The following is a 14,976-nucleotide window of genomic DNA, read 5'->3' as shown; positions in this document are numbered from 1 at the left end:
AGTGCTCCGCAGCACTGGATAGTAGGGAAAACAAGACATGCATAAAACAGACAAATGGTAGGCAAATTAATGCAGACATTAAAATGAAGGGTAGGGAGGGCCCTGCTCTTAAAAGAGCTTGCAATCTAATTGGAAAAGAGCACAGCTGAAATGAAAGACGCAACTTTGGGGGGGCAGTGTGATGGGTCATTCTCAAAAGTTGCTCCCATATCGAACACTTGGATACTTTCCCCCTAGAAATCCTGTGTTTACCCCTGGACAGCAGTGGAGGTAAGGCCTATCTTTTTTTTTTGTAAACAAAAGTGAAGTGTGCAAGGGTCTGGGAAGTAGGTATTTGGTGTGTCTTGGATTAGTTTGAAATTTTGCACCAGCCTTGGTGAGGGTGCATTAGTGTCAGTTGTATAGGTGGGAGTAGGGAAAGTTATGCTGTGTTTGGCAATTGGTGTGAAAATCAGCAGATTTAATAGTTTTACCTGACACCTGTTGAACAATGGGCTGTTTTCCTAATATGGGGGCTATAATTTTAGAGAGCGCTTGGCTGCTCTCCAACTCTCCCTATCCCCATTATATACAGGGGTAATGCTGTGTGCACTACTGTTAGGTGCACGCAGCTCTCTTTTCAAGCTGAGCCATGTGAAGCGGGGACAGGGTCCAGCCACCTCAATTATACAGTGCCCCAGGCTTGGAGGGGGGTTTCCAGGCACTATGAACAGCCCCCCCCCCCCCCCCCTCATTTTGCCTATGGGTGAAAAAGGATTATTGACTGTCTGGCAGATAGCACATTTGTGAATGCCGTAATATTTTAATGCCATGTGTTAATTTGCTCTGGTTAAGATCTGAAAATTAGTGGAGTGGAGATAAAAAAAACACAAAAAAAAAACTCTGCCTAATGAATCTGATGGTGTCTGCAATGGGTCCAACCAAACTTCATTCTTCTCTTGCCGGTAAGACTGTTTGACACAAGCTCAAGGGGCGGCTATACCCTATCTATTGATCTCCCTGTTCCCCTTAATGGAAAGTTCGGGAAGGAGGGACATTGACAGCTGAATGAGGAGGAGGAGGTGGTGCACAGACATGCTTGGCGCTGAAAGTACAGTTAATACCACTCGTAAAACAGGTGCATTATTCTCATTTTCTGTTTAGTGACTTTTAAACGCCAATGTGTCTAAAGTGCTCCGAGAGGTATGAAGGAACACATGCCATAGGTAGCACTACAGAGATCATCTCTTGCATATAAACAATATTTCAATAAATAAGTAAAAGCATAATAAAGTACACATTTATCAGTGTTAGCTCTCTGTTCAACCAATAGATGGCATTAACCTTGAAAGATGTATAATTATACACAGTCATTCAAAACATCTCTCCTTTCCTCGCATTCTAGCTCATGCACAGTGGTTGCCTAAAGTACTTATTGCATACCTCAAAACTAGAAGTTAGCCCACACGCCCCAACCCAACCTTGTCCAGTAGGCCACACTCACTCTAGCATCAAAAGTCCAGACTGTGTAAGATTACACGTGTTCTCAACCATCAAATGACATTAGATGCAGTTTTTTTTTATTTTTCAATTTGAATAAACAACCCATGGCAAGCTACTGTACTCTTCTTGGCATGTCAAGGGACGCTTTAATATATCAGTAGACTCTCAGGGATGATTTTATTTTATTTACCGCAGTATGTCACACAGAGGTTGGCAAGACTGAACACATTTTACAGATTCCTCATTATCCGTTGTTGGAATTATGGGAACACAAGTATTTCCCACAGACCAATTCCCTTATGTCAGAAACAAGTAATAGCAGATAGAACTTCCAAAAAAAAAAAAAAAGAAGGGGATTATGGGTAATTTGGCTGGTCAGAGCAAACATGGATGCTGTAATAGGACTAGAACCCAGAATGGGAAACCTTTCGTAGTACTGGTCTGATCACTAGATATTTAAAGGGATTGTTCACCTGGACATTACCCTCCTCTAATTACTAACTGCTCTTCACATTAACTATACACCTCCTATCCACTGAAGATTTTACATGTCCAGCAGTGCCATAGCTTAAAGTTTTAGCGCCTGGGGCGAGAAGGAAAACTGGCGCCTCCTTGATCTCAATTTTACCAAAAATTGACCTAAAATATTTGTAAACTGCACCCCCCCTCCCTCTTCAGTGCTGCACCCTGGGTGGTTGCCCTCTCGTACAGCCCTAGTTACGGCTCTGATGCTCAGTCTTGCCTGATAGGACCATACCTTATCAGAGTTTGGAAGAAAGATTTGCAAGTCTGGAGGGAGCTGGAGCGAATCGTCCCAACAACAGAGATCATAGGTGTACAATAACGCTTATGGAGATATGTCTATCTTAAATATAAAAATGTCAATCAGTAAGTGCACCACACCCTAAACAAAGTGATACTGTGGAAAAGATGGTGTCCACTAAATGTAGAATAAGTTATTTAAAGTGATGTAATCTTCTCTCTTGAAGAAGTGATTTGTTCCTCTTTTTTCCAGGTAATCATAATTAAAAAAAAAAAAAATATATAGTGCAAACTATCTCTTTGCGCTTCCAATAGTTTGTGGGCATTGGGAACTTATTTTTTAGGGGGCAATTCAGCTAGCCGCAGAGTGCCTCCGAAACGGTCGCAAAGACATTTTGTGGCAATTTAACATCACAGATTTCTGCTCACCTCAAATCTGCACTTGAGGTACTGTAGTACCTGAAAAAACGCAGCGATTCCCAGTGAAACTCGGCGTTTTGGACCTAATTCTGACCACTTCACTAGGAAGTGGGCAGATCCAGGAGATTGCCACACTCTCACGGGAGTCTGATACTCTCGCGACATTCCAGGAGAGTTGGCAAGTATGCAGTTGGTTGGCGAGGAGTTTGACAGGAAAGTGACAGCACGAGAAAGCGTAGAAGGCATCAAACATTCTGACAGAAAGAGACGAAAGCAGATTTGGCATCCAGTTTGTGCCGAGAGGCTGACATCTTAAGAAAGAGAGCAAGGGGAACTTTTTTGTGGAGACGGATGCGGTCATCTGCAAATTTTGAGAAAATACAAATTTCACCCCTCCAATCAAAAAGTAATTCAAATAAAAAGAGAAGAGGATTTAGATGCTGGTCTCTGGTTACAGTAACAGAAAGAAGAAGAAAGCCAAAAGATGAAGTAATCAAGTTTGATAAATAAAATAACGCAATCTCTATTTTGGACACTCACAAAGTAATGTTTTATAACATGAACGTTGGGAATTGAATAGAGGAACAAATAATTTATTTTCTATTCCTCTGTGTACACCACATACTCAAAAATAAACAGAAATGACGGTTTATTTTTTTTTAGTTCTCAATTATTTTGCGGTTACACTACGTATAGAATCAAAATTATTTATTTACCTAAATACAGTTAAGCTCATGACATGGCTTTGACAACTGTTAGACTAATAAAACTATTGATTTCCCCCTTATATTGCTGTGGTGAGCCTGCTTCTATGAGGGTTGGATGGGTAGGTGTCTTCTCCTGACCAGGTAGCAGGAGTCAGGAGAAGATAGATCCTACCACATTTCCTTTAAACTCTGCTATGCACTACACCTCCTTTTAGGGTTAGTAAGTATCCCTTACCAACAAGCAGGTACGGCATACACCATTGTGTTTTCCCAGGAATCATCCAGATATGTGATGGGGCGGAGTAAACAGGAGAACCAATCAGAAGTCACAATGAAGAGATTAGGGCTTCTAGTTGGTCCTACCCACACATTCACCCCTCCCACTAATTTTCATCCAGGGTTGCAATAGAAGCCCCCAGAAATCCAGCTAGGAGGAGGAACTCTTTAGTAAAAATGTTACTGTAGGTGGTAGTGCAGCTTTTAGTGACTTTCAATAAAAAGTGATTGCAGATAAAAACGGATGGCGCACAATTTATCTTTTCTAATTCTGTAATACACCAACACCTAACAGTTCCCCATAAATCATAGATGGACATCTTGTCTTTGAAGCCTGTTGTCATGATAGAGGGACTTAAAGTTTTCATAGAGTCCCCTTATTCCCAACAGCAGTGCTTTTTTTGCAAGAAAAAAGGTGCTGGAACTCACATCACATAGTCGATGACTGTACACACACGTCAGTTGTATAACGAAACATAAGGGTCGCCGCCTGCAGTAAGCACTCAGCGGGCGACCACACGGCCAATCACAAGCTGAGCAGCGCCACAAGCAGAGCAGCGCCATCACAACCAGCACGGACAAAGAACATATGCATCGGACTCAACACACAAGCAGCCCGCATGCACCGTTTTAATGATTGTGCGACCGACCTGCTACACTCGACAGGGCGATTCAAGTCCACGTGGTCCAAACATCAAATATTCAAAAGTTACTTTTAAAACTTGGAAAATACGTCGAAAAAAGGTGCTGGAACTCCGTTCTGGTAAGTTCTATGACCGCAAAAAAAAAAAAAAAAAAAAAAAAAAAAGCCCTACAGTATCCATTTTCAGAGGCCATAAGGACATGGACTATCACTTTGGGGTATAGCTGTATTGAATGTTGTCAATGTGCATATTGGTATTAATATATATTGGAATTACTATATACCATGCTTGTCTACCAATCACCCCTCAAACATTAAATATCCACTGCTATACTCAGCAAGGCAAGTTACAAAACATATTGGTACACGCTTATAAAGACTCATGCACAGGAAAAATGTATTGTAACCCATAGTAACTAATCAATATTCTAGTCACTGTTTTTCCAGTACAGCTGTAAAATGAAATGATATCCAAGGTTGTTGTGGGTTACACCTCCTCTACACAGCCACCTGTGCATCAATTTTCATTAAAAAAAACTCCATTGTTTATGAAGTAAACAATTTTTTTCTGTATTTATCTCTTTAAAAGACACTTATAGTAAATATATATATATAATAATTTAGGAAATAGTTAAATATTCTTTACCTAAATTACTGTATCATTAACCATGTACAATTAATCAAAAGCACACTCACACCATGCTGCTATTTAAATAACCTTTTGCCACTTATCTGCAAGGGATCAATAAGTCTACGAAGATGAAAGTAACAATAGAGGTTTAATAGGCATACTATATACATATAAAATGAAACATGCACTGATTTTAGTCTAAAGGTGGATGTAGCGTTGTCAATTCTGTATGCCCATAGGATATAAAACAGGTTGTTAGCTAAGCCAACACCCAAACTTGTGGAGTTGAAGCACACACATATTCAGATCGGGCTACAGTTATTTTTATGTTGCTTCAGGAATCCAAAACTGTGGCTTTTCATTGTATTTAGTAGTAACATTGTAAAAGGTCTGGGTAGTAAGCTGCCCGTGTTTGCAGACACTAAGGTTTATCAGGGAAAATGTAGTAAAGATTTGTTGTTTTGTTCAGTTTAAAAATGTATCACAATTTGGACAATAAATTCACATTTATTATGCAAACTCTCTAATCTAGTAAATAGCAGGTTTTTGGACCCTAAATCAAACAAATTGTTGGCCATTTGGATTAAATTTAAATAAAAAGAATTCTACAGTCATTTTGTTAAAATTTTGCAACTTTTCATTCATTTCAATGGCACATCCATTCCAATGGGGTTTCCAGTGTGCGCTACATCATGACTCCCAAGTGCCCCAACGTCTCATAAGTGGTAGGCGTGCCCCATCATGATGCGGCCATGTCCCCAGCGGGAGAGACTACGAAAATAAACAAACTGAAAGCCAATCAGCCACAGCACCATACAGTCTTCATAGTTTGTAACATAACATGGAGGAAACAACTTTGGAGTTCCTCGGACATAGTAGCCTCAGGCTAGATAATACTGGGTCCTATCCCAGACTAGCAGGAAATCCACAAACATGGGTTTCCCTGTTATGACGGGACTGGCCCAGCTGGTCTATCCTGGGGCTGGTATAGCAAGGGTGAATTCTGCCTCAGTTTTTATTTATGGAATTTTATTGCGATTTACTAAGTCTATCTGTATCAGATTCCCTTTGTTCTATACTTTCCACTGCACCTCTTTTCAGCTCTGCGCCCTGGGTGGTTGCCCTTTCACAAAGCCCTAGCTATGGCTCTGCTTGGCAGTAGATAGTACTGAGTATAGTGAGCCATTAATACCCCTTTCATTGTGCAGCCTTGCCCCGGCAACCCAGCGAGACTGTGGTATGAATGACTCCAGATCCAATTCCCAGGTCGGCTGACCCGGGAATTAGACCCGCGTCTTTTGGGGAGGTAATTCCTAGGTCTGACTCGGGAAGTCTGCACTATAAACAGCAATAGTGGACCCTACGTCTGGATTACATTATACAGGCGTAGGGTCCGCTATTTTCACTTTAAGTGCATAATTTTCTCCCCGGCCAATAGAAATGACGTAATTTCTTCATGTAACCTGCTGGAAAGGCAGCGATGAGGAAATACTAATGTAAAAAGGTTTTTTTTTTTTTTTTTTACACACACACTAGTGGGTATGCTGGCCCTTGTAGTTCTACTATAGCTAGCATACCCAAACACTTCAGGCATGTCAGGGCTTGCTGGACCTGTAGTGCACCAACAAAAAATACTGATTTAACTAATTAGACTTTATTGTACACACTCACCACTCTAAGAGTAGAGCCCTAGTGCTATTTGCATGGGGCAGTTTTCTTCTAGCTTGAGGGGCATTTTTTTTTTGTAGGTCCAATTCCACTAGGAAATGCAGACCTATGATCTACAGGCTAGAGCTAGTTGACATTATGATGAGGGAACCCCATGCTTCAGGTTTTTCTGTTGAAGTGTCACCAGCTAAGTCGGTCATAGCATAGTGCTTATAGTGGCTTTTCAGAGGGACCGTACCGTACGCGGTTTGTCTTCCCGATTTTTCCACTACCAGCCTAGGCCAAGAGTCTATCGGCAGACGTATCTGCAGATGTACTCGAGCCGCATTTACAAGCCCCTGCTCTCCCTGTTCCCCCCTCTCCATTGATAAAGAGGTCAGTTGTGGGCAACTCTGCATTGGTGTTTATGTGTGCGCGTTCTCTTTGGGAGCACATGCAGTGCAAATTACACTACGCAAAGTGGATTAAAGTCCAACTCTGCATTACCAGTATGTTCAAACCCAAAGTGTGAATCTATGGTAGCTGACATTGTGGCATCACAATTATAGTAACCCAACATGATTTTCAGAGATCACAATATATTTGTTCACTAAAATACCAGGTAAACTTGTGTGACCAGTCATCCTCACGCCATTGTAAGGGGGTGCAGATGCTATGGCGTAAGAAGGCGATGCAGAGCTCCCCTCAGTCCCCTCCCCCTGTGGTCAATGCAGATGGTCCATTAGGTATTTCAGAACTTTATAGGTCACTATCATCATCATTTATTTATATAGTGCCAGCAAATTCCGTAGCACTTTACAATTAAACATTAACAAGACAATACTGGGTAATACATACAGACAGACAGACGTAATAGAAATTACCGCCCTCTATTTGCACAGCCGTTCAAACTATGGTGACCGCAGCTTGATAAAGAACCGATTGTGCAACAAGCGCATAAATATATATATTAAAGCAAAAAGTATTTTCAAAGTCTTCTGAAGTATGAAGTCTTTATTGCATTCACATCAGATGTGGACACCTCTCAAGCAGAGAGAAGTGTGTCATTGTGCAGACAAGTACAAGCTATTATACATTCTAACAGCACCTTTTAGACCATGTGAAGATCTATACTCTTATTTACAGTAAGCTAATATGGTAAAGATTTTTCTATTAAACCTTCTACCTTGAGATAAAGAAACCACATAAACCAACATTGTTATAATTGTTGGGATCGCAAATCTCACTTCACTTTATTTAGCTCTCTCATTGTTCTTTAAACCTATCAGTAAATAAGATTGTCCCTCTGCACTAAGAATATATCTGTTCAAACCATGTTAACCTTTGACCCCTTCCAGATTAATTCTGAAAAGAACAGAATTGGACACATAAAACATAATATTGTATTGCTTAATTGAAATAATATTAACCATAAAGAGTTAATATTGTGCCAATCAGGTTGGCTTCTACATCAGTAGAAGCCAACCTGATTGACACAATATTAACTCTTTATGGTTAATATTGTTTCAATTAAGCAATACAATATTCTTCTGTTTGATGTGATAAAGCATCATCAAATGCCAACGAGAAACCAAATTCGCCACTGTGATTTTATCATATTTCTCTCAGCTCTACGTTTCCCCTACAAGTAGGAAGAGAGAACACTCTGGGATCGGAATGAAGATTGTACAGATGCCAGAACACCTGAGGGTAGTGCTTTGCAAATAACAAAGAACAGTTTTGTAGTAGTCACATAGTCGTAAAACTTGGAGAACATTTTCACAACTACTGAATGTAGAAATATATATGGCAGCGATTCATATATCGAATATTAACACCAATTATATACGAGCATAGAGTTGAGGGAACGACCATTCCAAAGACTAAAGTTTTGAAATGAACTCCTTTTAAAGGTCAAGTCTGGACATGGACATCAACTCCCATATGATTTACCTCTGTCTAGGCAGCAGGAGGGCGGGTCTCTCGTCTGTGGCAAACCTACTGTAACCCTTATATCGAGACCACTAATGATATTAACACGCATGGGCGCCTTTCTGGAAAATCTACAAGGACTTACAAAGCTGTCAAACCCAAAGCATACTGGGATGTCGGTACACGATATACTGCCAGAATGATCACATACCGAGCAGGAATGGAAATTAATATATGCAGCAGTTCTATTATTATTCCTGTGTGATAACTCCAGGGCCATTCACACAGGTAGAGTTTAAAAAGCATTGTTAAGAGCAGTATTTTGTATCCCACTAGCTGAGTCACCATGGCTCAAACATGAGCATTATACCCATATCAAAGGCCCTTAAAATTATAATTCTACCTGTTGGTGAAAAAGTTTAGTGTCTACCCTCACACACTTATCTGTATGCAGGGCCTCCAGGAAGAATTTTGAGTACAGCAACATTTTTGAGCCCCTTCCATAGCTGCCAAAAGGGGTGTGACCATGCCATGTTAGTGGCTCCTTCCACTACACAGGAAGGCCATGGCCCACAGGCAGGTCCGGGGCCCGGTATGTTGAACCCGTCTACCCCCAGTAGGTCATTGCTACAGCTACTGTACCAAGCACCCAGGGACGAATTAAGGGAATGGAGGCCCCAGGGCTAAGGGGGTCTTCATTCCCCCATGAGGCCTCCTCTGTGAGCCGCCCACCACCGCCCCCCAAGCGCTTTCCAATTTCTGTCCTCCTGTCACTGTAGTCCTTCCGCGGTAAGCTCCTTACTGAGGAGATCTCGTAAGAGTGAGACTCAGTCTCACGAGATCCCCTCAGTAAGGAGATTGCTGAGCACCGCGGAAGGACTACAGGTGCCAGGCTCAGTAGTATTGATCGGGCCGGGGGCGCCCCCGCCCTGATCAATAAATCGATGAGCACTTTCAAGGGCCCCCTGGATGCCCGAGGCCCCTGGGCTGCAGCCCAGTTAGACCTTAGGGTTAATCCGGCCCTGCAAGCACCAATCATTATTGCGCTGGGATTGGCCTGGAGCGGAGTAATCATGGGAACAGGATTTGGGGCAGACATTGGGCTTGGTTTGCAGCAGTCTCTAAAGCAAGCCCTCCTTTGTGGGAGCCGGATATCTCCAGCAACCCATAAAGCACATGGCGGTTTGGGAATGGCGGGTCCAGGAAGTGTGGTAACACCATGCAAGAGTAATAGGGATTAGTTATTAAAATTATCCAACTAAAAATTTAGAATAATCATTTAATTAGGGCCTGTCACCTTGTTTTATTAGAAGTGTATCTACCCAAACATCATGTATTCCAGAAATGTTTGCTCGGTTAGTTAACCTTGTTCATCTTCCTTAAATAGACATACTTGTAGTTTAATAAAAATAAACAAAAAGCAAGCTAGTTCCATTACACAATCAGATAAAAACCACCTCACAAGATATTTGAAACACACAAGTGTGACTTCACAATGGCTGACACACCCACTTTAAACAATTTCAATGTGTATTTCAGATATTTTAACACATACTTTACTCATTGAAAAGCTAAAAGATCTTAACCTACAAGATGAAATGCCTGTCACAATAGAACTCAACCACCTCACACAAATAGCTCCACTACAGGCAGAAATAAGGTTTTGTTAGACTAGACGTCACAGCGCGACTTGCTGGAACAACGGACGGAATCTGTGGCGCTTTGTGAATGTGCTGAGAACAAAGGGAAAGATGATGAGAGACAATGTATGGCTGAACAGGCCCACCTGCAGATGAGCACAGCCCTGGTGTAATGATTGGTTGTGAGTGACATAGCAAAAGAAAAAAAAACACTTAGCAACATTGCAGACAGTATAAACTTAGTAACATAATACATAAATAAAAATAAAAGCTACGGTATTGTTTCTACTGAGACAAAATTAAGTACATTTACAAGACATTGTCTCTAATGCAAATATAAGCATCAAAGGGTCAACCTTTTTTAAACAGAGCAGTTCCTACAAATTGCTAAAAAGAGGATTTATCATGACAGATAGGGGAACAATACATATGAAACTGGCCGCTTTTGAAACTGCATCAGACTGGCTTATAAAGGGCCCATCATGGACAGCAGCAGTCCACAAAATAGTATTCTGCATGACCAGTGCTTAATTAGTCTGCCCTCCCTCTACCCCTCTCCCCTCCATTAATTCTGTGCATAACCCGGGCATCAGTGCTTGGTTACCATTAGGTGTCTAGATTCAAAGTGGAGTGCAGGAGGAAGTGTGATATAGGGACCGAGCGGTCCCGCTTACCAGGTGCTCTACGGCGGGCAGTGCGACTCCACGTACCCTGCTGCTTCTATAGGTTCTACCACCCAACACATACTAGGTGCCAACAGTGCCCAACACTATGGTAGAATGGCAGGGGTATATAGATTATATACCTATATTTATAGTGTGTAAATGCAAGAGGATAAATTTAGGCCTTGTGGATAGACTAGTATTTTACGCCAGCTGATCTGAACCATAGTGGAAAAACCCTCCTCCCTGTGCAGCATGCTTTGCATCAGCTAACAAAACACAGGAGGCGGCAGTCAGACCCAGAGTCTTGTTACCAACCTCAGCGTATATCTCTGTGCTTTCATCCAACACTGTATTTATGTCAACCTCCTTGTTGCAGCCCGGCGGTGGACTGAACTGCCCTTTACAGCACAAGTACAATATCAAAGAAAAAGTGAAAAGTTTCACCACAGCTGAGTATATTAGACATGTTTTTTCCATTACCAGCCATGTTAAAAAAAAGTAAAAAAAAAAAAAAAAAAAAAAAGTGACTCAACAGACAATTATGCAAGATACAAAATCTGGAACAGCTCTGTGGGATTTCAACATCAGAAAAAGAAAGAAGATTTCTAGAGGATGTTATACAGAGCAGCAATAAATCTTCACTATGGGATTCCAGGGGTGCACGCAGGATTTTTAAGGTTCCCCCACCCAGAAAAAAAATAAATAGAGAGCTGCTGCGCACGCTCCATTTCGGCAGCACTGTATTGTACAGCAGCCGCGGCGCTGTCAAAGAAGCCTCTGCGGTGGTGCTGTATTGTACTACAATACAGCACCACCTCGGACGCTTCTTTGACAGCACCGTGGCTGCTGTACAGTACAGTGCCGCTATGTAGGTGCACTGTTTAGCCCCCGATCTTCGCGGAGGGGAGGGGTTTGTGGAGAACCAGAACCCCCCCCCCCCCCCCCTGCGTGCGCCCCTGGGATTCAATGATGGCACCAGTGTTAGTTAATGGTGAAAGCTGCAATTCCATATAGTGGTCAGTCCCAAGGAAAAATGCTCAGTGTTATTCATATGAAAAACATTATGGTGAAAATAATAATTTAACAAAATATAAAATAATATATCAATCTTTTATAGCCATCAGCTAGGTTTAATACATGTACAGTGTTACAATAAATATTGTTACGAGATAGGGAAACAAATTGTGAGCCAGGAAAGAAGATAATGACTAGTCTACTCAATGTTAGACTGAGGCCACCCCCTGCTGGATTCTGATAATGCCAGTCTGGAAGCGATACAAACACTGAGGATATTTTATTTGGTGTAAACTTAATCTCCAGAGGAGCATGACACCAGGAGATTAATATTTAAGAACTATATTGCAAATAAATCTTAGTCACGTGGCAGAACGGTGCAATAGGTCAGCTTTCTTCTGAAATCTTCCAAAGATGAAGAGACGGAATCTTACAGAAATCTAAGTTCCAAATGTTTGGAAGACGTATCATTGTGGAGGACATTACTATTGTTATATTATCATGGCCATGAAATAAAACATTGTTTAATCTCAGTTTGTCAGAGGAATGTTGGCACTAGAAGGTATCCATAAGAGTGGCTTTAGCTATAAAGCACCCCAGGGCATAAACTATGGTTAACGACAATAATTAAGGTTAAGCAGCTCATTGGAATGTGGCACCGCCTAACAACACTGCAGCAGTATGACACAAGAGGCAGCCACAAGGGCTTCCTGGCCACTTAGATAGTAAGATATTCCTAGTAAGCATTTGTGAAGAGCTTATAGGTTTCGTGCTGGTTAATCGATGTACAGCATAGAAAACATGGTTACCCCAACCTACCCCTTCCATGTATAAGTGTGATCAGTGTAATTTTATGGAGAATGATTATAAGACAGCTTTTTTAAAGGTTGCTGAAGTGGACAGCAGGGTAATTGTCCCCAGGGCCACTCTTACTTCCACAACTGATGGATGGTAATCAAAGGTGGGACTGTTGCAGATGTAATTACTACATAGTCGGTGTACAGAAGTGTTTCTTAAACCTGGTCCTCAGGACCCCTAACAGTGCATGTTTTCTAGATCTCCTAGCTTTAGCACAGGTGTATTCATTACTGACTGACACTTTGTAACAGATCCACAGGTGGTATAATTATTTCTTTTGTCACCTGGAAAATTTGCACTGTTAGGGATCCAGAGGACTGGGTTTGAGAAACACTGGTGTAAAGAAAACCTACTTATTTTTATCTGTGCCCCAAAATGATCACCCATAAAGCAAAGTTACCCACAATGCCTTAGTAAGGGAAATAGAATTCTCCTACTGTGGAAGGTGCTCTCACAGCATCATATGTTGTTATGTGTGCAAACTGTTGTAGATGTGAGTGTGTGGCTGAACTATGGGCCACTTTGTGTTTAGCCCCCAGGCCCAAACAATACCAACCCTTTCCCTGTTAGCAGAGTAAGGACAGGACATCTGCAAAGGCTTGCAAAAATATATATATATATATATATACACACACACACACACATATATACAATTTTAATTTACAGGCTTCTATAGCATAGTATTGCTATGGGCAATATGGCATTTTAATGAAATGTATATGTAGGCTTTATAACTACACTCAAGAAGTACAAGATTAATCATTCTGCAATGCTACAAGGAGCAATATGCTAATCAATGCATCAGGCTTCAGCAAACTGGCTCTTTCAACTCTTGTGGAACTACAAGTCCCAGCATGAGGCTGGCAGGTGATGCACAGACTTGAGATTCTACAACAGCTGGAGAGGCAAAGGTTGCCTGCCAGTGGGACAGATAAATCGGGACAGTAGTAAAAACAATAGACTGAAAACTACACAAGGGCAGTCACTGCATTAATGTATTCAGTGGAAGCACAGACACGTTACAAAGTTGCATTCACAGTTTTGTCCTTGGGTTGCAGGGGGAACAATTGTTATAAGACAGAAAGTACCAAAACCTTAAAATACTATGAATTACTAACAAATGCTACAGATGAGTTTCCAGAATGTAGAGCTTAAAACAGATGTCAGAGGAAAAATCACAAACAAAGTTCATTAAAGTCTTACCTCTGAAGGTGAGTGTAACTATAGGGTCCGGCTTCCCAAGTTTGGTCTTAGGAATGTTAGAAGCTGAATCTACATAGACCTTCAACATGGTTGCAAAGTTTTAGGAGGAATGTCTGTATATGGAATAAAGCGGTTACTGGCATCAGCTGCAGCAGCTTCCTGACCAGCTCAGCTATAGGCAGCAGTGATGGGAGTGGAGACTGGAAGCAGCTGCATAAAAGGATTGTTACTTTAAAGAAAGTTGGGTGGATCTGTTGGTGATTACTCACTTAAGGCTGAACAGAATACCTGTAAAATGATCTCTCTGCGCTCACGGGCGGGGACTACAGGTCTTAGCCTGTCGGCTCTAACTGTGCAGAACATGCTGGTTTCACTAATAAGCACTTTATATAACTCATACAAATGTCTGCATTATTGATTCGAATTAACACTGGTTTCCCGATGTTTCCTTCTTCTATGTAGTAGAATGTGAGGTTGTTAATTAATTATTGTGTTATAGAAAACTTGATTTAATAGTATACTCTATAAACTGTTGTTTGTTCCCAGCACAGAGAACTGCATTTCTTTTAAAGCATGCAGGTATTAATAATAAGAAAATAGTTAGATATTGGTGATCTAATTATATAATATTATTTAGTTACCAATTTATTTGCTTATTTACAAACCCATAGATGATAATACAAGATTATATACATTTATTTTAAATTAACTTTTTTTTTGCTGTTAACATTTGTAGCTGCTTTCTGAAAGCAGCAAGCCCTTAATGTGCAGTAGAGCCGTTTGCAGAAGTTCATATTGAATGCTGGATAGAATATGGTCGCTACCTGGTATATTTTTTTGCAGTCATGTTCCATCCATATAAACACTGTGGGCCTTATTATAGGAGCAAATCCAGCTAAAGTTTGTAAATTTGCACCAGGACAAACCATGTTGGGGTGCAACGTGCAATTTTATTTTTGCCTGCAGGGAGAATATTGCCTACCTTTTGTATGAAGCACACTCATACTGGGCAGCTTTAATTAACTCTGTGATTTAGGGGTAAATGTATCGAGCAGCGAGTTTCAGACGAGTTTGAAAAGTGGAGATGTTGCCTATA

At 41.1% G+C, this 14,976-nt stretch overlaps 1 protein-coding gene across 5 annotated transcripts in view; it reads right to left on the bottom strand.

The window, feature by feature from the left end:
- The window catches only part of MYOF (myoferlin), a 128,861-nt gene extending 114,754 nt beyond the window's left edge, over positions 1–14,107 (bottom strand). For all 5 annotated transcript variants that reach the window (XM_075216129.1, XM_075216128.1, XM_075216131.1 and 2 more), the window contains exon 1: positions 13,881–14,107. In XM_075216129.1, the coding sequence (XP_075072230.1) occupies positions 13,881–13,968 (88 nt within the window). In that variant the 5' untranslated portion in view covers positions 13,969–14,107. The remainder of the gene's footprint in view (positions 1–13,880) is intronic.
- Positions 14,108–14,976: the final 869 nt, after the last annotated feature.

The sequence above is a fragment of the Mixophyes fleayi genome, chromosome 6, assembly GCF_038048845.1.
Source record: "Mixophyes fleayi isolate aMixFle1 chromosome 6, aMixFle1.hap1, whole genome shotgun sequence".
Classification (NCBI taxonomy): Eukaryota; Metazoa; Chordata; class Amphibia; order Anura; family Limnodynastidae; genus Mixophyes; species Mixophyes fleayi.
This window is presented reverse-complemented; position numbering and strand designations above follow the sequence as displayed.